This window comes from Thalassophryne amazonica, chromosome 6 (assembly GCF_902500255.1).
Source record: "Thalassophryne amazonica chromosome 6, fThaAma1.1, whole genome shotgun sequence".
Lineage (NCBI taxonomy): Eukaryota > Metazoa > Chordata > Actinopteri > Batrachoidiformes > Batrachoididae > Thalassophryne > Thalassophryne amazonica.
The window spans coordinates 46,494,325-46,519,939 of record NC_047108.1 but is presented as its reverse complement, the minus strand read 5'-3'; the positions used below and the strand labels follow the sequence as shown (position 1 = coordinate 46,519,939).

Here is a 25,615-nt window from a genome sequence, read left to right as displayed (position 1 = left end):
TGAGTCTGACTCTCCACACCCAAAGCAATCAAAGGGAATAACGTGAATATTAACCATCAGATGACAAAGTAAAGCCTCTTAAATCATTCTAAAGTCAGTTTTAAGCAGAAATGAGGCCATTTTAAGCAGACAACTTTCTTACAGTGAGGAAACAGAGCTAATCTGTCGTGCCACCCCTGGTTTAAACTGTCACCACACTTCATGGTGACTGACAAAACAAATAGCGCAAATTAAAGTTGATGCAAACTGATCAGCAGAACACCTGTTCAATCTGAGAGTAACCCAACAACAAATAAATTCTGTTCAAAATGCACCAAGGATATAAATGCACCAGTTTTAAATTACAGCAGATCAGAATGCCCAGCAGACTGCCGATATGAGCAGCAAAAATGTAAACAATAACAGGTCTGACTTTATATTGAATGTAATGTTTAATTATCAACTTTAGCAAACACAAAGAAAGAGCAAATGATGATATATGTTGAAGATAATTTATATAAGCACCTTTCTCTCTCACTATTTAAGGAATATAGCACACGATCCACTCTATTCATATTAGAGAAATATTCACAACATACCCAACTTGTGACAGCTCTCAGCTCTTCCACTTTATTACAGCTAATCAATTTGCTTGTCATTCTGGGTCTGATGGAAACCTGCAGAATGAAATATCTGTCTTTTCTCCAAGCTTACTGGTACAAGTGTAAGAAACCACAATTGCCCTTCAAGCCCTGAGGCTCAAAATGAAAGAATACTGAAAGGGATTAATGAGGAACCCTTGCTGTCAGTTCTGATGGACGATAGTAGTTTCAGTTCGCTCGTGCACATAAGTGGTGCAGCATTTACTCATCAGAGTGTGTGTGAATGACTTTAAACTGCCTGGAGGTGTGAATGTGAGATTGAGTGGGTTTTCATTGTGAATCACAGTATGTGAGACTCATGCACTCTGTTGTTTATTCAGAAGACAAATAAAAAGAACATGGATTCACCATCACCAAACGGGGATGCTTTCATGATGCAACAGTGATAACACTGCAAAACAAAGAGAGAAAATGAAGTTTTACTAAAACATTTGCTGTTAGATGGTTATACAGCAATTGCTCAGGGCAGTGCAGCCTCGTTTGAACCCTTGTGTGATATCGTGGGATTTGACCACTTTTGGGGACAGCCTGGCATTGCGCAATACAAACACAGTATCACTTCTAATGAAAAAAATGGTGTATTGTTTTGTTTTTGGCTGCAATCATTGAAGCAGTTGCGAAAAGTACAGTTTTATGTCAGTTCCTAGTGGATAAGGGAAGACGAGGCAAATGGGAGAGGTCATGTCGGTAAGTGTTAGCCTACACACCTAGCCAGAGTAGCGGCAGTCTCTTCCCTGCACAACCACCTCGACATGTTTGAGCGCGGGGTCAGAAACAAACCACGACACATGTCCGCTTTCCACCTGGACCACAAATTGTAAAGTGTGGATTAAATTAAATTGAATGCCAGAGGAGGCGAAAGTTATGTAGATAAGAGAGCTTTCGGACTTTGATATAATTTTAAGTGTTTGTTGAAACTGTTAATTTGTTTGTTGCTTGCTTGGAGCAGTCTTTTCATCTTTTGTTATGGGAAACTTTTGAGGAATTATATACGAGGTCTATTAGAAAAGTATCCGACCTTATTATTTTTTTCAAAAACCATATGGATTTGAATCACGTGTGATTACATCAGACATGCTTGAACCCTCGTGGGCATGCGAGAGTTTTTTCACGCCTGTCGGTTACGTCATTCACCTGTGGGCAGTCTTTGAGTGAGGAGTCGTCCACCCGCTCGTCGATTTTTTTCATTGTTTAGGAATGGCTCAGAGACTGTTGCTTTGTTTGATAAAAATTTTTTCAAAACTGTAAGGCACAACTGAGTGAACACCATTCAATAAATTCAGCTGGTTTTCGGTAAAAATTTTAATGGCTGATGAGAGATTTTGGTCTGGTAGTGTCGCTTTAAGGACGGTCCACGGCGCCTGACGGCGATCTGCGCTTCGAGGCGGCAGCGTCTCGCCGTTTCAAGTTGAAAACTTCCACATTTCAGGCTCTGTTGACGCAGTAAGTCATCAGAGAACAGAGAACTTTCAGAAGAAGTCGGCATGAGGAGTTTATTCGGACATTCCATTGTTAACGGTCATTTTGTAATGAAAGAACGTGCGGGCAGAGTCGCATGTCGGGCTGGACCCGACCGCGGGGGGTCGCGGCAGGAAAAACACCTCCGTTGGAAATCTTAACGGGCAAGTTGGAACATGCCCAAGCTGTTAAACAATTTCTCAGTTACTCACTTGTTGAAAGCCATTAAAAGCCGCCTGAATTCTACAAATGGTTTTCAACACGGAGGTGTTTTTCCTGTCGCGGCGCACACAGATTTGCCGAGTCGTCACGGAAACGACTCGGCGAATTTGCGCGTACGTCTTTCATTAAAAAATGTCCTTAAACAGTGGAATGTCCGCATAAATTCCTCATGCCGGCCTCTTCTGAATCTTCTCTGTTCTCTCACGATGTCCTGGGTGAATTAAGCCTTAAATTAGGATGTTTTCAGCTCGAAACAGGCCGACGACAGCGCCTGGAAGCGCTGCAGGACGTCCCGCTCCGTGGGAAGTCCTTACACCGACAGAAACACCCCATAATCTCTCATCAGCCGTTAAACTTTTTCAAATAGCTGAATTTTTAGAATGTGTTTTGTATGGGATTGTATCAAGTGATAACGCATCCTACTCATCGACACTTATAGATAACATATTAACAAATGTCATTGTTGGGACTTTAATGGGTGGATTACTTATTAGTGACACTAGTGATCACTTGCTGGTCTTCGTTGCTTATAATTCCCGAGCTGATAAAATTTAGCATACTGAAAATACAATTTTAAAAAAGTAAAATAAGAGAGGAAGCTATGGCAAGTCTTAAAATGGATTTAATGCAGCAAAACTGGCATGATACTTATACAGAGGATATTGATCAATCATATGAATCATTTATCTCCATTATTTCCAATTTATATGACAAACATTGTCCATTGATGTTAAAACTTGATAACAAGCGAAATACCACTAAACCCTGGATTACAAAGGGACTGCTGAATGCATGTAAGAATAAAATTGTTTGTACACCAATTCTTAAAACTCATAACAACTGAAGCTGAGACGAAATACAAGACATATAAAAACAAGCTAACCAATATTACACTCAACAAAAATATAAACGCAACACTTTTGGTTTTGCTCCCATTTTGTATGAGATGAACTCAAAGATCTAAAACTTTTTCCACATACACAATATTAAATATTGTTCACAAACCAGTCTAAATCTGTGATAGTGAGCACTTCTCCTTTGCTGAGATAATCCATCCCACCTCACAGGTGTGCCATATCAAGATGCTGATTAGACACCATGATTAGTGCACAGGTGTGCCTTAGACTGCCCACAATAAAAGGCCACTCTGAAAGGTGCAGTTTTATCACACAGCACAATGCCACAGATGTCGCAAGATTTGAGGGAGCGTGCAATTGGCATGCTGACAGCAGAAATGTCAACCAGAGCTGTTGCTCGTGTATTGAATGTTCATTTCTCTACCACACCCAACACTCCCAACTGACCATCGATGGTGCTGCTGTGGAGAGGGTGAGCAGCACCAAGTTCCTGGGTGTGCATGTGTCGGAGGATCTCTCCTGGACCACTAACACCGCATCACTGGCCAAGAGGGCTCATCAACGCCTCTACTTTCTCCGCAAGCTTCGAAGAGTCGGAGCAACACCACACATCATGTGCATGTTCTACAGGCGTACGATCGAGAGTGTCCTGTCATGCTGCATCACGGTGTGGTACGGCGCCTGCACAGCGACTTAGTAGGTCCCTTCAACGCATCGTGAGAGCAGCGGAGAAGATCATGGGCACCTCTCTCCCACCCCTCCAAGAACTGTACAACACCCGCCTCACCCGGAAAGCCACTAGGATCGTAAGTGATCCCACTCATCCATTACGTAGTCTCTTCAGCCTGCTGCCGTCGGGGAGGAGACTGCGCAGTCTCCAGGCCAAGACCAGCCGGCTGAGAGACAGCTTTTTCCACCAGGCTGTCAGGACACTCAATTCCCTCCCTGCTTTGCCCCCTTTCCCCTTGCTGCCCTCCACTCACACATAAACACAAACTGGACTGTTTCACTTTTCACTCCCGCCAATTCCCTAACCTCCCTAACCTAAGCTGCTGTGAAGATATTGCACTCTTTGCACAATGATCAACAACTGTATATATTCTTACTCTGGTCATGGAATTTGCACATATTCATTACTGCTGAATGTTGTCTTGCTACTTTGCACTACAAGTATTTGTTTGTTTACAATTTACCTTTTGTATAATTTTGTTACAATTACACTATTACAATTTTTTTTTTTTTTTTTTTTTTTTTACAACTGTTAGATCTCTACACTTGATATTTATACTTTGTTATTATATTTCTTAAATACCTTCTTTTGTGAGTTCAGGGAGTCCAGAGATCAGATATTTCAGTTCTCAATATGTCTGTGATGTATTGTAGAAATGACAATAAAGTTGACTTGAACTTGAACTTGAATAAGCCGTCTCCAAAGGCGTTTCAGAGAATTTGGCAGTACATCCAACCAGCCTCACAACCGCAGACCACATGTAACCACACCAGCCCAGGACCTCCACATCCAGCATGTTCACCTCCAAGATCGTCTGAGACCAGTCACTCAGACAGCTGCTGAAACAATCGGTTTGCATAACCAAAGAATTTCTGCACAAACTGTCAGAAACCGTCTCAGGGAAGCTCATCTACATGCTCGTCGTCCTCAATTCTCGGAAGCTGAAAATGTCCCAGTTCTTGCATGGCCGGCATACTCACCGGACATGTCACCCATTGAGCATGTTTGGGATGCTCTGGACCGGCGTATAAGACAGCGTGTACCAGTTCCTGCCAATATCCAGCAACTTCGCACAGCCATTGAAGAGGAGTGGACCAACATTCCACAGGCCACAATTGACAACCTGATCAACTCTATGCGAAGGAGATGTGTTGCACTGCATGAGGCAAATGGTGGTCACACCAGATACTGACTGGTATCCCCCCCAATAAAACAAAACTGCACCTTTCAGAGTGGCCTTTTATTGTGGGCAGTCTAAGGCACACCTGTGCACTAATCATGGTGTCTAATCAGCATCTTGATATGGCACACTTGTGAGGTGGGATGGATTATCTCAGCAAAGGAGAAGTGCTCACTATCACAGATTTAGACTGGTTTGTGAACAATATTTGAGGGAAATGGTGATATTGTGTATGTGGAAAACGTTTTAGAACTTTGAGTTCATCTCATACAAAATGGGAGCAAAACCAAAAGTGTTGCATTTATATTTTTGTTGAGTGTATATGATCTTGCAAAAGACAGTGTTACAGAGATTTATTGGGAAAAAAATTAAACAAACATTGAAGGTACTTGAAAGCTATTAAACGAAATCATCAAAAATAAGAGAGTTGTCAAAGATTATCCAACATATTTAATAACATAATTTAATTTAATAACATATTTTTACATAAATACCAAAACAACTGTTAAGGGAAAGAAAGCCATAGTAGATCATTTTAATGATTATTTGGCTAATGTGGGGAAAAACTTAGCAAATTCAATAGGACCTTCTAATATGTGTTCTTGGGATAACAGGACAATAAGAAATAATGCTTTGGATTCAATGTTTATCAGAGAAACTGAAGAATATGAAATAATTAATACAGTTCATAAACTAAAAGGGAAAAAATATACAGATTGGGATAATTTTTACATGTTTTTGATAAAAAAAATATTAGTAAAAGCGCTGTTCAAATGTTTTCTCAAACTACAGGCCTGTTGTGGTAGGTCACCAGGACAAAAAGATTTAGAACCCAAAGTGCAGGCAGTCAGACTCAGAGGTAAGTGTCAAAAACCCAGGTAATTTATTACTTCAAAAGTGATACAACAAAAACCATTAAATTCAAATCAAATCAAAATCAATTTTATTTATATAGCGCCAAATCACAACAAACAGTTGCCCCAAGGCACTTTATATTGCAAGGCAAAGCCATACAATAATTACGGAAAAACCCCAATGGTCAAAATGACCCCCTGTGAGCAAGCACTTTGCGACAGTGGGAAGGAAAAACTCCCTTTTAACAGGAAGAAACCTCCAGCAGAACCAGACTCAGGGAGGGGCAGTCTTCTGCTGGGACTGGTTGGGGCTGAGGGAGAGAATCAGGAAAAAGACATGCTGTGGAGGGGAGCAGAGATCAATCACTAATGATTAAATGCAGAGTGGTGCATACAGAGCAAAAAGAGAAATAAACACAGTGCATCATGGGAACCCTCCAGCAGTCTAAGTCTATAGCAGCATAACTAAGGGATGGTTCAGGGTTACCTGATCCAGCCCTAACTATAAGCTTTAGCAAAAAGGAAAGTTTTAAGCCTAATCTTAAAAGTAGAGAGGGTGTCTGTCTCCCTGATCCGAATTGGGAGCTGGTTCCAGAGGAGAGGAGCCTGAAAGCTGAAGGCTCTGCCTCCCATTCTACTCTTAAAAACCCTAGGAACTACAAGTAAGCCTGCAGTCTGAGAGCGAAGCGCTCTATTGGGGTGATATGGTACTAGGAGGTCCCTAAGATAAGATGGGACCTGATTATTCAAAACCTTATAAGTAAGAAGAAGAATTTTAAATTCTATTCTAGAATTAACAGGAAGCCAATGAAGAGAAGCCAATATGGGTGAGATATGCTTTCTCCTTCTAGTCCCTGTCAGTACTCTAGATGTAGCATTTTGAATTAACTGAAGGCTTTTCGGGGAACTTTTAGGACAACCTGATAATAATGAATTACAGTAGTCCAGCCTAGAGGAAATAAATGCATGAATTAGTTTTTCAGCATCACTCTGACACAAGAACTTTCTAATTTTAGAGATATTGCACAAATGCAAAAAAGCAGTCCTACATATTTGTTTAATATGCGCATTGAATGACATATCCTGATCAAAAATGACTCCAAGATTTCTCACAGTATTACTAGAGGTCAGGGTAATGCCATCCAGAGTAGGGATCTGGTTAGACACCATGTTTCTAAGATTTTTTAAGTAATGGTTTAATTACTGCCACCTTAAAAGCCTGTGGTACATAGCCAACAATAAAGATAGATTGATCATATTTAAGATCAAAGCATTAAATAATGGTAGGGCTTCCTTGAGCAGCCTGGTAGGAATGGGGTCTAATAGACATGTTGATGGTTTGGATGAAGTAACTAATGAAAATAACTCAGACAGAACAATCTGAGAGAAAGAGTCTAACCAAATACCGGCATCACTGAAAGCAGCCAAAGATAACGATACATCTTTGGGATGGTTATGAGTAATTTTTTCTCTAATAGTTAAAATTTTATTAGCAAAGAAAGTCATGAAGTCATTACTAGTTAAAGTTAAAGGAATACTCGGCTCAATAGAGCTCTGACTCTTTGTCGGCCTGGCTACAGTGCTGAAAAGAAACCTGGGGTTGTTCTTATTTTCTTCAATTAGTGATGAGTAGTAAGATGTCCTAGCTTTACGGAGAGCTTTTTTATAGAGCAACAGACTCTTTTTCCAGGCTAAGTGAAGATCTTCTAAATTAGTGAGACGCCATTTCCTCTCCAACTTACGGGTTATCTGCTTTAAGCTGCGAGTTTGTGAGTTATACCACGGAGTCAGGCACTTCTGATTTAAAGCTCTCTTTTTCAGAGGAGCTACAGCATCCAAAGTTGTCTTCAATGAGGATGTAAAACTACTGACGAGATACTCTATCTCACTTACAGAGTTTAGGTAGCTACTCTGCACTGTGTTGGTATATGGCATTAGAGAACATAAAGAAGGAAACATATCCTTAAACCTAGTTACAGCGCTTTCTGAAAGACTTCTAGTGTAATGAAACTTATTCCCCACTGCTGGGTAGTCCATCAGAGTAAATGTAAATGTTATTAAGAAATGATCAGACAGAAGGGAGTTTTCAGGGAATACTGTTAAGTCTTCGATTTCCATACCATAAGTCAGAACAAGATCTAAGATATGATTAAAGTGGTGGGTGGACTCATTTACATTTTGAGCAAAGCCAATTGAGTCTAATAATAGATTAAATGCAGTGTTGAGGCTGTCATTCTCAGCATCTGTGTGGATTTTAAAATCACCCACTATAATGATCTTATCTGAGCTAAGCACTAAGTCAGACAAAAGTTCTGAAAATTCACAGAGAAACTCACAGTAACGACCAGGAGGACGATAGATAACAACAAATAAAACTGGTTTTTGGGACTTCCAATTTGGATGGACAAGACTAAGAGTCAAGCTTTCAAATGAATTAAAGCTCTGTCTGGGTTTTTGATTAATTAATAAGCTGGAATGGAAGATTGCTGCTAATCCTCCGCCTCGGCCCGTGCTACGAGCGTTCTGGCAGTTAGTGTGACTCGGGGGTGTTGACTCATTTAAACTAACATAATCATCCTGCTGTAACCAGGTTTCTGTAAGGCAGAATAAATCAATATGTTGATCAATTATTATATCATTTACTAACAGGGACTTAGAAGAGAGAGACTTAATGTTTAATAGACCACATTTAACTGTTTTAGTCTGTGGTGCAGTTGAAGGTGCTATATTATTTTTTCTTTTTGAATTTTTATGCTTAAATAGATTTTTGCTGGTTATTGGTAGTCTGGGAGCAGGCACCGTCTCTACGGGGATGGGGTAATGAGGGGATGGCAGGGGGAGAGAAGCTGCAGAGAGGTGTGTAAGACTACAACTCTGCTTCCTGGTCCCAACCCTGGATAGTCACGGTTTGGAGGATTTAAGAAAATTGGCCAGATTTCTAGAAATGAGAGCTGCTCCATCCAAAGTGGGATGGATGCCGTCTCTCCTAACAAGACCAGCTTTTTCCCAGAAGCTTTGCCAATTATCTATGAAACCCACCTCATTTTTTGGACACCACTCAGACAGCCAGCAATTCCAGGAGAACATGCGGCTAAACATGTCACTCCCGGTCCGATTGGGGAGGGGCCCAGAGAAAACTACAGAGTCCGACATTGTTTTTACAAAGTTACACACCGATTCAATGTTAATTTTAGTGACCTCCGATTGGCGTAACTGGGTGTCATTACTGCCGACGTGAATTACAATCTTACCAAATTTACGCTTAGCCTTAGCCAGCAGTTTCAAATTTCCTTCAATGTCGCCTGCTCTGGCCCCCGGAAGACAATTGACTATGGTTGCTGGTGTCGCTAACTTCACATTTCTCAAAACAGAGTCGCCAATAACCAGAGTTTGTTCCTCGGCGGGTGTGTCGCCGAGTGGGGAAAAACGGTTAGAAATGTGAACGGGTTGGCGGTGTACACGGGGCTTCTGTTTAGGGCTACGCTTCCTCCTCACAGTCACCCAGTCGGCCTGCTTTCCCGGCTGCTCGGGATCTGCCAGAGGGAAACTAACGGCAGCTAAGCTACCTTGGTCCGCACCGACTACAGGGGCCTGGCTAGCTGTAGAATTTTTCACGGTGCAGAGCCGAGTCTCCAATTCGCCCAGCCTGGCCTCCAAAGCTACGAATAAGCTACACTTATTACAAGTACCATTACTGCTAAAGGAGGCCGAGGAATAACTAAACATTTCACACCCAGAGCAGAAAAGTGCGGGAGAGACAGGAGAAGCCGCCATGCTAAACGGCTAAGAGCTAGTAGCTGCGCTAAGCTAGCGGATTCCTAAAAACACGCAAAGTGAATAACGTGTAAATAATTTAGAGGTGATTCAGCAGAGGGAGTGCTTTAGTTAAGGCACGTGAAGATAACACTGTGAAACAAATCATTATCTAGGTAACTAGATCAATCTAACTGTGCAGATTAAACAGCTAACAGATACAGCAAAACACCGCTGTGCTCCGGAACAGGAAGTGATACAATACCGCAGTAAGAGTGTCAGGAAGGTAGATCTCGAGGACTGAACTTGGGTACCCCTGCTCTAGGTTTTAGACGTTGTTATTGTGTTTATGTAAAAATGCCAGAAGAAGCGTAGGTTGCTTCTCCATTATTTTCAACTGGAATCACTGTGAGCTGCAATCGCTTCCTGTTTGCTCTATAATGTGCTGGTTATTGATTAATCAATTAGTTGTTCGGCCCATAAAATATCATAAATGGTGAAAAATGTCAGTAAATGCTATCCATAGCCTAAGGTGACTCCTTTAAATTCTTGTTTTCTCCACAGCAAAAAGATGAAATAGAAAATATTCACATTTAAGAACTGGATGACTCAAATTGATTAAAGGATTATCAATATGAATGAATTAATGAATTTATTTATCCGGCACACAGATGAACAACAATAAAGATAATGACAAAACATAAAAGGAACAATATACAGAGAACCCGTGTGGCCAAAGGGATGAAGGCAGAAACAAGGCTTATAAGCACCCTCCCCTTATATCATTAAAAATAATGTATACATATATAAATATATATACTCATGACAACTATACAAAAAAAGAGAAAAAGAAAGTGCATGAACAATTTAATCAACTACTGAAATTTCAAAACACAGCCAAACAAGTAATAGTGGCAAACAACAATGGCAAAAATGGTAAAGCTAATCCTTCAAACTATAATGGGTAAATATATTCTTTTTGTAAAGCTTTTTAAAAATCAACCAATGTATCAAGTATTTTAATATTATCAGGACAATTATTCCAAATATTAACACCCCTGACGGAAACACAATGACTTTAAATGACAATGACAAAGGAATTCCGACGAGGGACTGGACGACTCCTCCCACAAGGAGTGCTCACAGGCGAATGACGTCACCGACAGGCGTGGAAAAACTCATGCATGCGCATGAGGGTTCAAGCATGTCTGACGTAAAAACATATGAATGAAATCCATATAGTTTTTGAAAAAAATAAAAAGGACCTATACTTTATTGACAGCCCTCATATATGCATTTCCCCAACTCCAGCAGGTCAAGTGCACTGGGGTTGAACTCAAATAACCCACATCCAGGCAAGATAATTTAATTTCATTTAATTTAGTTTGGACTACATATATTTATTAGATGGAAATCCTGCACATAATTAAATTGAGTTCATCCAATTAGCCTTTTTTTTTAGTTTGTCAGCCTTTCTTATAGATATCACATACAATCCAATAGCCAAACTGAGTTGGCTAACTAAGAGATCATAGCGGCCTTACATTGTATGACCTCTGCTGGCCTATCTTCTTGGATTGCCCAGCTGCTTTGGGTGGAATATGACCAACTCCCCCATCAACACTTCCTCAGATATGTCCCCTTTTGCTTGATTATCAACTGTCCTGTTTACATTGCAGGAAGTGGAAGTTGCAGTGCAGTTCCATCCAGAACCATGTGTGTCACATGCTTCCACCAAGGCCCACACTCAGGCCAATCATACTTCTTAAGAGATGTAGAAGTAGATGACAGGTCCCTTAATTGATTGTAACTATGTTTATTTTAGATGTAACATCTCATCATAATCATTCAGATGTGTTTTAAAATTTGTGCAAGTGTCAAGGTGCCTTTAGTCTCATGACTTAAGATTTTTTTTAATGTTTGGTTGTTTTGTTATGGACACAGCAAAGCAGGTGAAATACCCATACTCCTATTTTAGGATGTTATGATAAACAGCAAAATAAATAACCAAAATAAATTTCTATTTTCTATTTTTTCCCCAATTATTCATCCTTTTCGGTATGAATGAAATAAAATGTGTTAAGGAATAAAGGCCTACTCAGTTTGAAATGTGAAAATTGTACATAGACACTATGAGATTCAATAATGTAGTTTAGTGCATATCATTTTAAGAGTTTTAAGAAACTAATTACAAGACAAGGCTCTGCTGTGAAATAAAGATTCAGATTCAGTCTTTGATATGGAATGAACAAACTAACACTAACACAAAAAAGAGGCTCTCTTTTTTTGTAGATTTAACAGTTTTTTAATGTGTCAGCTGTGGTTCATTCACTGTAAATCCATTTACATATTATGTCTGTAATGTTATCTACTGCTCTGCTGTATTTTTTTACAGGAATTCCCTGGTAACCACAGCTGCCAGTGTTTTCCTGTAAAAACAACAGTCTTTTTTTTACAGTATAGTCTTGTTTGCAGGATTTCATGATCAACAATTTTATGATCCTGGAACATTTCGATGATGGCAAGACAATTCACCCCTTAGCACATAAATTAATATCAGGCGGATGAATCCTGATATTTCAAATAAGTGTGTTTTATCCAAACGTTAACAAATAGTTAAAGGAGACCTGCATTGAAATAAATGTGGTCAGATTTCAGAAAGAAATAGCTGCTATGTATTTATAAGACCCTTGTGAATGCAGTAAAGTAAATCTGTAAGCCCAAATTTGTAATTCAGCGGAGAAATATTTGTTTAAAAATGATAAATTTGCAGCTAACATTTAGCCCTCTGTGAAAACAGTTTGTACATCCGGATCATTTCCATGACGTCGGTGACAAGACGACGCGTTCCCGCCTTCAGTCCGATCCTGCATTGAAATTGATTTTATCTCTTAGTAATGTTACTGTTATACACAACCTGGTTTCAACATCCAAAAGTAAGCTGCAATGAATGTGAGATACAGCTCTGCTTGCTCAGATCCGGGGATCAGATCAGCGGCGGCATCGACAGCGGGCGACATTATTCCCCGACGCCTCGCTCTCACTGCCCCCGATACGCTTACTGAGTGCATGCGCTCGTTAAATGCCGCCACGGCACTCACACCCCCGTGTCTGCTGTGCAGCCAGCACCACCTCTCTGTCTACTGAATGGAGTTGCAGCCATCTTAGCACAAGTCCAGAGACTAAGCTCGCTGTTTTAATGCAGTGCGCGCGGTGACACCTATTGCTCGCAAGGACAGAAATCCGCAGCACCGCACGTCTCAGTAATCGGAGCTGCAGAGCTCCGTGGCCGCTGAGAGAGGATTATATATTTTTAATGACTTGAATTCTTTGCGGGTCTCGCCTCCGTAGCCCGCGACGGTACACCGGAGGTGAAAGACAGTAGATTTTCAATGCGACACCACTCAATCAAACGGGCGTATGAAAAAGTCCACAAAAATAATTTTCAAGCACAAATAAAAGAAATGTGTACTCACCAAGCGTACCGCAAGCCAATACGAAGTTTTAAAAAGTAGATCCTTCCGTATAAGACAAGAAAAACGTGCAGATGCAAACTGACGTAAATCCACAAATTACAGTTGGCGCGCGCAGTGCATGCTGGGAGAGGGTCTTGTCTCTGACGTCTCGGCAGCGTCCATGATGAGAGGGACAATTTGCGGAGGGCTAAATGTTAGCTGTAAATTTGTCATTTTCAAATGAAGATTTCTCCGTTGAATGACAGATCTGGGCTTGCAGATTTACTTTACTACATTCAGAAGGATCTTATGTGTAAATATAAGTCATTTTTTGGTCCAAAGATCTGACTGCATTTATTTCAATGCAGGTCTACTTTAAATAAAAACTCAGTTTGCATAGTGCATTTCTGATGCCTTGGGGCAACTGTTTGTTGTGATTTGGCGCTATATATACTCAACAAAAATATAAACGCAACACTTTTGGTTTTGCTCCCATTTTGTATGAGATGAACTCAAAGATCTAAAAACTTTTTCCACATACACAATATCACCATTTCCCTCAAATATTGTTCACAAACCAGTCTAAATCTGTGATAGTGAGCACTTCTCCTTTGCTGAGATAATCTATCCCACCTCACAGGTGTGCCATATCAAGATGCTGATTAGACACCATGATTAGTGCACAGGTGTGCCTTTGTCCATAATAAAAGGCCACTCTGAAAGATGCAGTTTTGTTTTATTGGGGGGGGATACCAGTCAGTATCTGGTGTGACCACCATTTGCCTCATGCAGTGCAACACATCTCCTTCGCATCATCCGTGAAGAGAACACCTCTCCAACGTGCCAAACACCAGCGAATGTGAGCATTTGCCCACTCAAGTCGGTTACGACGAGGAACTGGAGTCAGGTCGAGACCCCGATGAGGACGACGAGCATGCAGATGAGCTTCCCTGAGACGGTTTCTGACAGTTTGTGCAGAAATTCTTTGGTTATGCAAACCGATTGTTTCAGCAGCTGTCCGAGTGGCTGGTCTCAGACGATCTTGGAGGTGAACATGCTGGATGTGGAGGTCCTGGGCTGGTGTGGTTACACGTGGTCTGCGGTTGTGAGGCTGGTTGGATGTACTGCCAAATTCTCTGAAACGCCTTTGGAGACGGCTTATGGTAGAGAAATGAACATTCAATACACGAGCAACAGCTCTGGTTGACATTCCTGCTGTCAGCATGCCAATTGCACGCTCCCTCAAATCTTGCGACATCTGTGGCATTGTGCTGTGTGATAAAACTGCACCTTTCAGAGTGGCCTTTTATTGTGGGCAGTCTAAGGCACACCTGTGCACTAATCATGGTGTCTAATCAGCATCTTGATATGGCACACCTGTGAGGTGGGATGGATTATCTCAGCAAAGGAGAAGTGCTCACTATCACAGATTTAGACTGGTTTGTGAACAATATTTGAGGGAAATGGTGATATTGTGTATGTGGAAAAAGTTTTAGATCTTTGAGTTCATCTCATACCAAATGGGAGCAAAACCAAAAGTAAATTGATTTGATTTGATTTTGATGACTAGTAAAAAAAAAGTTTCACTTCTGTCCAACATCTGTGAAGTTGCAAAACCAAGACGTAGTCATTTCCTGTGAACAATAATATATTCCACTCTAAAATCTGCCACATTGTGTGCATGATGTCTTGTTCCTTTTGAAACTGGAAAATATTATGTGTATGCTCAGAGGCTCCTCTGATAGGTTCTGCATCTCTCACTTGGAAAAATCTCCCCATAATGTAATGGAGTGAAATCGGAATAATCTCATGCTTGGTCATCCTTTGCTGTCTGTCTACCTGCAGCTCATGTGGTCACTGGTTCTTTTTTTTTTCCCCTTCTTCTTTTTTGTCTTGGAATACTGATCAGTCCTCTCTGTGTGTGCTGTTGTTTGTTTTTTCCTGTAATGTGTTATTGAGGTGTGATTTTGCATATTTGTCGAGACTATTTTTATCGTATTGATTTAAAAAAGTCATATAGGCTTGAGTCTCACCTGTGCTTTCCGGTAAACTGTTGTTGATCTTTCACATCGTCTTTCCTCTGTTCCACTCCACAGTGAATCTGTTGCTAGTGATAATATATATAAGTCAAAAGATGCATGATGCCCAGTTTTGCTAATAATTTACTGTATTCATCAGAGGGTTTCAGTAACTGTGGAACATGTACATTTTGTCTGTTTTGTTGTTGTTCTTCTCATTATTATGTCATGACGAAAGATTTTTTTTTGTTCTGCAACTGTAGATATTTTATGAAATATTCTGATTAAACAAAATTGGCATTTTTGGACTTATACAGAACCACGTGGTTAAATAAAAAGAAAAAATGCCAGTCACAGGACTCAAACCTGTAAGCTCGAAGGAAGACGGAAACCTTACCACTGCACTACCATCACTGACCAGCAATCAGAGTGGAAAAATACCTGAAATCAACAAGAACATGAAGGCGGTGCACTGTGTGCAGCCGCTGCAGTCCGGTGCAAAGGCAAAAGATGTTTTATATATTTCCATGTGAGGACAGCAAGCAGAGACATGCGCCTCACAAAGAAATGTTGTAAGTTCATGTCCTTCCAAACATGGAATGTGTTCTCAAGCTGGGACATCCAGGAACAGAGATCTTTACATGCCCCCCCTTGTCTGTTCAGTGCCCAGACCAACGTGTCACTCTGTGTTATGTCGTCATTCATTTTCATTATTTGTTATGTACTTGCATATGTAGGTATTGTCGTAATTATTCATATAACTGTCCTGGCGGTGGTTTCTGTGTTTGTAATGTATGCACTGAGCTGTCATCCAGCTGTCAGTGTGCTGTGATAAGCTGACATGCCCCTCCCCGTGCTGTGAGCGATCAGACAAATGCAGCATTGTGGGGTTTTATGCTGTGTTGCCTTTTTTATTGTAATCTGTTTTTATTTTTTCATGGGGGACGTGTTCACATTGACTTGCACTTTTGGTGGGCCACCTGCTCAGGTGCTGCTGCACTCCTTATTGCGAGAATCATTCATGCTGGCCTCGTATCACATTTTGAGTATTTGTACACATCTGTATGTTTGTTTGTCCTGTACGGCTGCAGCTAGAATTCTGTTTGCTATTCCAATTTGTATCATACATACAGCATTTCTGCTCTAGTGTGACAGGGCCCTTAGAAAAGTAGGCTTGTCAAAATAGCATTGTATGTTTGATTCCCTGGATAGATAGATAGATAGATAGATAGATAGATAGATAGATAGATAGATAGATAGATAGATAGATAGATAGATAGATAGATAGATAGATAGATAGATAGATAGATAGATAGATAGAGAGATAGATAGATAGATAGATAGATAGATAGATAGATAGATAGATAGATAGATAGATAGATAGATAGATAGATAGATAGATAGATAGATAGATAGATAGATAGATAGATAGATAGATAGATAGATAGATAGATAGATAAAAGTTTATATAAAAGTTTATATAAAAGTTTATATAAAAGTCAATATAAAAGTTTGCCCACCTGAACTCTGTTGGGGGGTTTTCCTTCTCTGAGTACCCTCTGGTTACTACAGAAGCATATTACATTCACTGTATAAATAAAAACATAGACCCCTTCCTTGTAATTATGAGATCTTGGGAGAAAAGAGCTCATAATTACAAGAAAAGAAAGATCTCATAATTATGAGATCAAGTGTCTATGTTTTTATAGTTTCTGTACAATGCTCTTCCATACTTCCAATCCCTCAGTAAAGTCAAATGTGAAAATTCCTGAGTAATAATCAAAATTGGCTGATTTGTAACCACCGACACGGCACTGTGATCAGACACAAAGTGTGTATTTTCCCCTAAGGTGTTCCTAGATTAATGGAATTGCCCCAGGGCATGGGGCACCCAGACTGACATGGGCTCGGCTGGGAGTGTGCCCCTTGTTGTACCTCAGTGGTTGGGGGGGGGTGAATGAAAGATGGAAGTCTGGAGGGGGGCAAGACTTGTCATTTTGCAACTCCGTGGGGGAATTTCATTCATCCTGGAGCACCTTAGGGGAGAATCCACACTTTAGTGTGATCATAGTGTGCTATCATTGGCTAACATTAGCCCGCTGCTTTACTGAGGGATTGGAAGTATAGAAGCTATATATAAAAAAGAAATTAAACACTTAATCTTGTAATTATGAGATCTTTTCTCATAATTACGCGATCAAGGGTCTAAGAGATCAAGATCAAGGATCAAGAGATCAAGATCAAAGGTCTAATTTTTATTTTTTTATCCAGTGAATGCAATACGCTTCTGTAGGTTACTAATGACAGTTTTCTTTAAATCCTATTTTTACCTCAAATCAGTTTTACTTTGGTGCTGGCAGTGGCACAACTAAATGAAAACCCTTTCAGGAAGTAAAAAACAATCAGCTGGAAATGGGTTGCTTTTATAACCTTGGAGGTGGCTGGAAACAGCACACAACACAATAAGACACAATTCTGGCTCATGAAAATGTTAAAGGCAAAAATGTGACAGTAAATGGTTTTGTTGATAGTGGAAAACATACAGCATATACAGTAGTCAGTGTAATAGAATTGGCCAGTCTTAACTGTCCCACAGTGTTTGTTGTTTCAATTTCTGTATTTCATGGATAAAACAACATGAAACAGAAGTTGGCCTTAAATGTTTTCTGCATGACCTCTTGTGTGGGAAAGATGTTCTCAATTTATGAATGGCAACAGCTTCAATGAGAGCAAGATAAGTAATGTTGTCCTTGGCATCGTTTCAGTGCAGTATTATCAAGCAGCAACAGAGCAGAAACATCAGTGGAAGCAAAAAGAAGAAGAGAACAAATTCAGAGAAATGGAAGGAAAGATTCTGCAGCAGAACAGCAGAGAAACGACAGGACCATCTCAACAAATCATCTCCATGTGCTCTGTTTGTGTAGGGTTTAGCATTCAAATCCCATCACTGCATGAGAAATATGACCTCCAAACTGCAAAGCAACACCATTTATCTTCATGATTTGTGATGGACAATGAGGACACCCTTTGAGAAATAGCCTGAGTATGGAAAGTGTGGGTGTGCGTGTGAGTGTTGATGTATTGAAGCCCAATATAGAGAAGTATCATATATGTAAAGCACCCATTTAGATTTGGACAGGCTCAGAGTAGAAGTATCACTCACAGAGAGCAATCAGACATTTGGCCATGTGGTGTTTTTCTCTGAGCATGATCCAACACACATGTGTCTCAGTGCTGAGGACCCCAGCGGCTGAAGAATGGCAAAGGGATGCTCACGTTTCACACTGCTTCTCTCACAGAGGCAATACAGGAGTGTGAAATCATTAACCAAAAGACTTCTAAATAATGTCAAACGTTAATTCCAACCCAAACCTTCATTCTCATACTGACTGCCACTGAATGTTATGAGGCAATGTGCACATTATCACATTTGACCTTTTTTATTATTTTATTTATGCTTTATTGAACAATCTTATCTTATTGATTTGTGGTATTGTCTTGTATAGGTGAAGGGAAGCAAACAAATTTCATGGCATGGGCTTAACATGTTATTCCTGTGTATATGACAATAAACATCTTGATCTTGGTGTTTATATTATGATGCACTATGCGGGCGTTAGTTACATGTTATTACAGAGAGAAAAGCATGCACATATTAATGGTGCATATGCACACTGGCAGGCAAACACACACACACATACATACGAGGTCTGTTAGAAAAGTATCCGACCTTTTTATTTTTTTCAAAAACCTGATGGATTTGAATCAGGTTCGAGGTTGTCTCATGCAATCACATGTGACTCAAATCCATCAGGTTTTTGAAAAAAATATAAAGGTTGGATACTTTTCTAACAGACGTCGTACAACATAGATTTGGATGGGATACATTCATAATGACACTCTGACTAGTCCACCAGACTTTCCTGCAGAATTTGTGTGAGTTGGACATGAGTAACTCCATTGTTGATACCTTGACAATGAGCAGCCGAAAGAAAGAAAAATTAAATATTTGTACATCTTAGAATGACCAAACTTCCAAGGTACACTCATTAAGGGGTCCAGGACACAATCACAGCATTAATAAAAAGAAAAAATATAGAAAAAAATTGTATCGCACTTGAAATGCTATTGCATGTGCACAAGATATAATTCACTCCTATGGTTTGAATAAATCAAGCGAAGGAGGTGAGTAATTTTTGCAGTGCATAAGGCCAAAGCATTCATGGCAACATCTGGGGAGAGGTTGGTCTGAGGTGCTGACTGACATGGACATATCTCTCTGAGCAAATGACATGCATTAGCAAGGCCAGTTGGATGTACTGCCCAATTCTTTGAAATGCCTTGAGATGACTCATGGTAGAGAAATGAACAATTAGTTCACGGGCAACAGCTCCTGCAGTCAGCAAGCCAACTGTACTCTCCCTTAAACTTGTAATGTCTGTGGCATTGATAAAACTGCACATTTCAGAGTGCCCTTTTATTGTGGCCAGCCTAAGGCACACCTGTGCAATAATCATGCTGTCTAATCAGCATTTTGCTATACCACACCTGTGGAGTTGGATGGATTATTTTGGCAAATAGAAGTGCTCACTAACACAGATTTAGACAGATTTGTGAATATTATTGGAGAGAAATAGGTCTTTTGTGTATATAGAAAATGTTTTAGATCTTTGAGTTCAGCTCATGAAAATGGGAGCAAAAACCAAAGTGTTGTGTTTATATTTTTCTGTGCTGTGATTCTGTCTCTCCACCACCACCCCCTCTTCCCCTACTGATAGCACTGCTGAATGCTGATTGTGGACACCTGTGACAGCTGTCACACCTGCACATCATCACCAAGCCTACTTAAATCCAGGATTTCCTCTCCATCTTTGCCAGATTATTCTCTCTTCTATGCGGTGCTGCTGGTCTTCAGTGTTAAGTATGTTCTCTGTTGCTTAATTCCTATGACTGAGATTTCAAGATTCTAAAACCTTTCTGCATTATCTCCAGAATGGTCCTGCTGCCACAGCTACCCACTTGGTCTCGGCAATGCTTGACAGCTCACCATCAGAATTCACTGTCTTCCCTTCCTCCCATGCCTCCACCCTTGGTTCCAGTGTACATTTTCAAAAATAAAATGGTTAAATATTTACTGCTACCTCTTTGCAATTTGGGCTCTTAATTTGCCACCATGGTTGTATCAGAACATCCACAGTGTATTTCAGATGGAATAGTCCCTTATCTTTCAAAAGAAAAAAAATGTTTTTTTACTTTATGTCTTTATAGGTGTTTTTCATTCACAATTAAGCACTTGGCCCCGCAGTCTCAACTTCTTTTATATTTAAATAATTCTATTATGAACCACATTCAGGAAACATGGTATCAGTTGTAGCTTAACACATTTCATTTGCAGGTACGTACTTGCAATTACAAAACAACTTGTGGTACTCTGAAAAAAGTGGCGTAAACTTTACTCGAAAAAAGCTCTGTATCCTTTTCACACACATTTTAGCTGGTACTATATATATATATTCTTGTTTTGGTTCATAAATGTTACTCTTCATTGGTGCGCAACAGGACAGGCAAATTAAGCAATCAAGTAGGGTCTGTACCCAAGATGGAGCCCCCCCAAAAAATGAAGGGTTGATTAAATCAGATTACATAATCCAGCAATGACAATTTTGTTTAAATTCTGTGTTTCGTTAATAACAGCCAACAATGCGGTACAACATGTCTGGAGAGCCCCCAAATAGGGCCTCATGCAGCTTTCCGCCAAATGCTTAAAAATGTAAAAACAGCAAACTACAAAGCACCAAATTTTTGAGGTCAAAGTCCTGTTAGAAATGGCTTTTCATAAGATAAAATATAATACAAAATATAGATCAAAAGGGCTTTTCAATATTAAAATCAAATATCCGCTAAATCAGCAATATGGATCAGATGCAGATCAAACTTTGTCTATTCATTGAGAGTGCCACTTTGCACCTCAGTGTCACAAATGAGAGTGATTGAGGCACTTTTGATTGAGATATATATTGCAAAATGTACATTAAATGGGTTTTTCAATATTAATTTCAAATGTCCACAAAATCCACAATCCGTATGAGAGCCGTATTAAAGTTTGTCAGGTGATAGTGAGTGCCAGTCTGCACCTCACTTTCAAATGTGAGAGTTATTGGGGCATGTTTGATTAAGATACAATGTAAAATATACATTAAATGGGGTTTTCTGTGTTAAATTTAATTAGCTACAAAATCTGTAATCTGGATCAGTCGTTAAAGGATACCATCCTGCAGAATGCTCTCAAATATGAAAGAAATTTGATCTTCCTTGACAGAGTTATGAATTTTTGAAGATGCATTCAATGTTAAAGATAGGGATTTTTCCAGTTTTCCAAGATTTGTCCTGACTTTGACCTTTGACCTATGACCTTGAAAACTGAATCACTCCTTGCCTATCAGGATATGGATCTTCAGTAAAAATTTCATAATTATATATGTAAAGTTGTGGGCTCCAGGTTGTCCACAAACAAACAGACAGACATACAAATGGGCGAAAATATAACCACCTCCAACTTCATTGGCGGAGGTAAAATTACAAACAGGAAGGGGATGGTGGTGTTGATCAAGACAGTAGTGAGACAATGGTTGAATAAACTAATTATGCCAGTTTTAATTTATACCAGCAGCAGTAAATGGCTTGGCTGTCACTTCAATGCTACCAACAGCTACTTAGTCAGTAGACTATGTCATTCTGTGTAAGCCGTTATTAAAGCACAAAGAATACATTTTACTGTATCTCTTTGAAATTGCTGATATGAATCTTACAATGCAAAAAATATTAACAAAAGCAGGATTGCTGATATTGTTAAGGATATCACACAGATCCTAAAACCATTGGTGGTCATGAACTATGCAAGTATTTTTCTTTGTAGGAAGGGGACAATGACATGTATTATCTGCCTCTACAGCAGGTGATGATGTGGTCGGGTGTGGGGTATTGTAGCTATGACCCCCTCAGGTCCCTTTTCTTGGGACTCCCAGCATCTCTTGAAATACCCCTGGTCTTCATTAGTGCTGATATATGTCGTTTCATGTGTCGGATGGAATGTTCCATGACGCATGTCCTCAGACTACTTTATGACACAGACTGGATTTGACCTGAATGTTTTGCGTACATACCCAAAAAATGTCATCATTTGCCTGCAGTCTAAAGTGATAAAACTATGGTCGTCGTATCTCTGTCTGGGACAACTTGCGCCATGAAATATTCTGTTCTTTGCTTATCACACTGACACAGACACATGCAGCACAAAGTTTTGATATAAAACATACCGCTCAGATATAACAACAAGCACATGTCACCCGCATACAATTAAAATGCAACACTTTTCATCCAATCACATAACTACACTGATCCATGCAGCAGGGCAAGGCCCACCCACCTGGGGGTCAGACAAGCACAGGCTTAAAATGCTAGGGGACCTTAATGTCTTAATCTTGTTTGTAATGTTGTATGGGACACTCAGCGATGTTGTAGTGACTCTCTGTTCAGTGAAGGTATCTTTTCAATACAACATCTGGTTTTTGAAGTCTGTGTCCTGACAGTCTTTGAGTCTCTGAGTTGGCTCACTACATAAAATTACCCAGAGAGGATCACCAGGCAGAAAATCCCCTACATATGTCATGTGCTCAAGAACTTTTTGTAGACATTTTGTAGATAAGAAGACCATCACATATACGTCCACAGTGAAGTTATTCATACTATGTATAACACACCAGGAAAACTCTCAGAGTGCTGCCGACAAACTTTAAAATTGCTGTTTACATATGTTTAAGGCTTCAAACATGTACATTCACTTCAAATTAATCTCAAAAGATTAGCTATGTGACTATAATATGGTACACGTGTGTTACTTTTTCTGTCCTCACTCAGTCACTCACTCATACAAGTAAGCAGATGCCTGAGTCTTCTTTAAACCAGACATCCTTCTCAGCCACAGAGATGTGCACGAGTGGAGTCAACCTCTGTCTGCATATACCTTTAAAGAACAGCCTTAGCCTTAGAAGGGCCTTAGTCAGAGAGGTGACCAAGGACCCAATGGTCACTCACTCAGAGCTCCAGCATTCCTCTGTGGAGAGAGGTGAATGTCCCAGGACAACCATCTCTGCAGCAATCCACCAATCAGGCCTGTATGGTAGAATGGCCAGACAGAAGCCACTCCTTAGTAAAAGGCACATGGAAGCCCACCTGGAGTTTGCCAAATGGCACATGAAGGACTCTCAGACCATGAGAAACAAATTCTCTGGTCAGATTAGACAGCGCATTAACTCTTTGGTGTGAATGCCAGGCATCATATTTGGAGGAAACAGGCACCATTCCCAGTGGCTGTGAATACTTAAGTAAAAGTGATTTCTTAGTTTTTTTTATCACTTTGCAAAAAAATCCAAAACCTTTTTTCATTGGTATCATTATAGGGTGTAGTGAGAAGAATTTTGAGGGGAAAAAAATGAATTTACTCTATTTTGGAATACGGCTGTAACATAACAAAATATGGAAAGAGTGAAACACTGTGAATACTTTCTGGATTCACCGTACACCATGAGGATAAAATGGATTCTGCAGTTCATTACAATTTCTGAGTAATTAACACCATCTGACAGAACAGTGGTCTAAGCAGTTAGTTGATTCCCAAAAACAAAATCTCTGGTTCAAGGCTCCATGCACACAATTCTGCTTGTACTGTTGTTATTATTACTGCAAATTACAAGGGGTTATTGTGTAAACGTTTGTGGGCTTTATATATAATTATCTACATTTTTTTACAGATGTCTTCTGGCATCTACAGGTGCCAATGTTGTTTTTTTTAATAAAGCCAAAAAAAAAAAAAAAAATGACAGTGTGCACAATATTTTCTAAATCCCATCCATGCAAGTACACAAAGAATTTGATCTGATCATTAGGTAATAAAGTCTATCTTAATCATCAAATTATTTTGATTAATTTATAATGACAATCTACTTCATTGGTTTGATCATTTCAGCTCTATATAACAGGAGAAATATTCCCATCATGCACATTCATCTGCGTGAAATCGCTATCAAGACGTCAATTCGTGATCTTATTGAACAGATTAATACAACATTTTAAAAATGAAAATCAACTAATTCGACAATAACGTGGATTTTACAGACACTGGCGCGTACAAGCGATACTTTCTAAAGTGTTAGGCTCTAACACAAATACGTTTAAAAAAGAAATGCTTCCCCTGTCATGCCTTCGTCATGACGTTGTAGGAAAAAAAGTGTTAATGAAAAAAAAAGTGTTGTAATTTAATCCATACCCGTGCGTAAAGAGTTTGGTTGACACTTCTGTGTGAAAAATGTTTAGCGGTCAGTGATGAGGGATTTATTCCGACACCCACCTGAAACACCGTCTTCATTGTAACATCATGGAAAATTGTAGTGCATATCTTCTCGCCTTTACGCACCACTTGTCCCATGATAAAGAGCATCGGCGTGGCGAGAGCGAAGGACGCGAGCCACATGGCACTGATGAGCTTCTTGGTGCGGCTGCGAGACATTATGCTCTTAGCTTTAAACGGGTGGCAGATGGCCATGTAGCGTTCCACGCTCAGGCTGGTGATGTTCAGAGCCGTGGCGTAGGAGCAGCTGTCCCGGAGGAAGTAGTAACCTCTGCACACCGCGTCCCCGAACACCCAGGGGTAGTGGAACCAGATAAAGTTGTACACCTCGATGGGCATGGACAGGATGAGGATCAGCAGGTCGGAAACAGCGAGGCTCGCCAGGTGGTAGTGCACTGTGCTCTGCAGGTTCTGCAGAGTCTTTTTGGTCAGCAGGATGTACAGAGTGATGGAGTTACCCAGACTGCCCACGACGAACAGAACCACGTAGATCACAGTGACAAAAACCTTGGAGTAAATGTCCGTGTTGACATCCAAGTCTACCTTATCCGTTTCAGAGTCAGCGGTCCGATTATTAATCAGGAAAAGTGAATGATTATCGTGGCCAAATAACCTGTGCGCCAGCGCGTCCAAGCCGAGCAGCTCGCGCTCTGACAGTGTGAAGTTCACATCCATCCTGCCTTACGTGTGAGCGCAGTTGATCAAAGTGAGAGACACTCTTCACTGCTCCATCACACGAAGAAATCAGGAGCAGTCTGCGGAAGCCGGAGGACAGATGTTTTATATTTGGCACGGCAGGAGGCGTGCTCCCTGCTGATGCGCTTGATGACGCACAGCCAGTGAGCAGAGATCCGTTTACGAAACAAACTGTCACACGGAGCAGCAGAAGTCCGAAAGTAATGGTCATCTTAAATCAAGTGGACTCCCTGGGAGACATTGTTGTGACTCTATTTTATTTATTTATTTCATTGTGAATGTTGTTTAAACGTGGACATTACATACTAAGTGGAAAGTGAAAATCCGTTATTTTGTGTGTGTGCA

General features: G+C 40.2%; 1 protein-coding gene across 2 annotated transcripts in view; it reads right to left on the bottom strand.

The window, feature by feature from the left end:
• The window catches only part of ntsr1 (neurotensin receptor 1 (high affinity)), a 336,505-nt gene extending 311,174 nt beyond the window's left edge, over positions 1–25,331 (bottom strand). For both annotated transcript variants that reach the window (XR_004561220.1, XM_034172122.1), the window contains exon 1: positions 24,575–25,331. Coding sequence is in view for 1 of the 2 variants with exons in the window: in XM_034172122.1 (XP_034028013.1) it covers positions 24,575–25,249 (675 nt within the window). In the remaining variant the exon portion in view is untranslated. The remainder of the gene's footprint in view (positions 1–24,574) is intronic.
• Between the last annotated feature and the right edge of the window lie 284 nt (positions 25,332–25,615).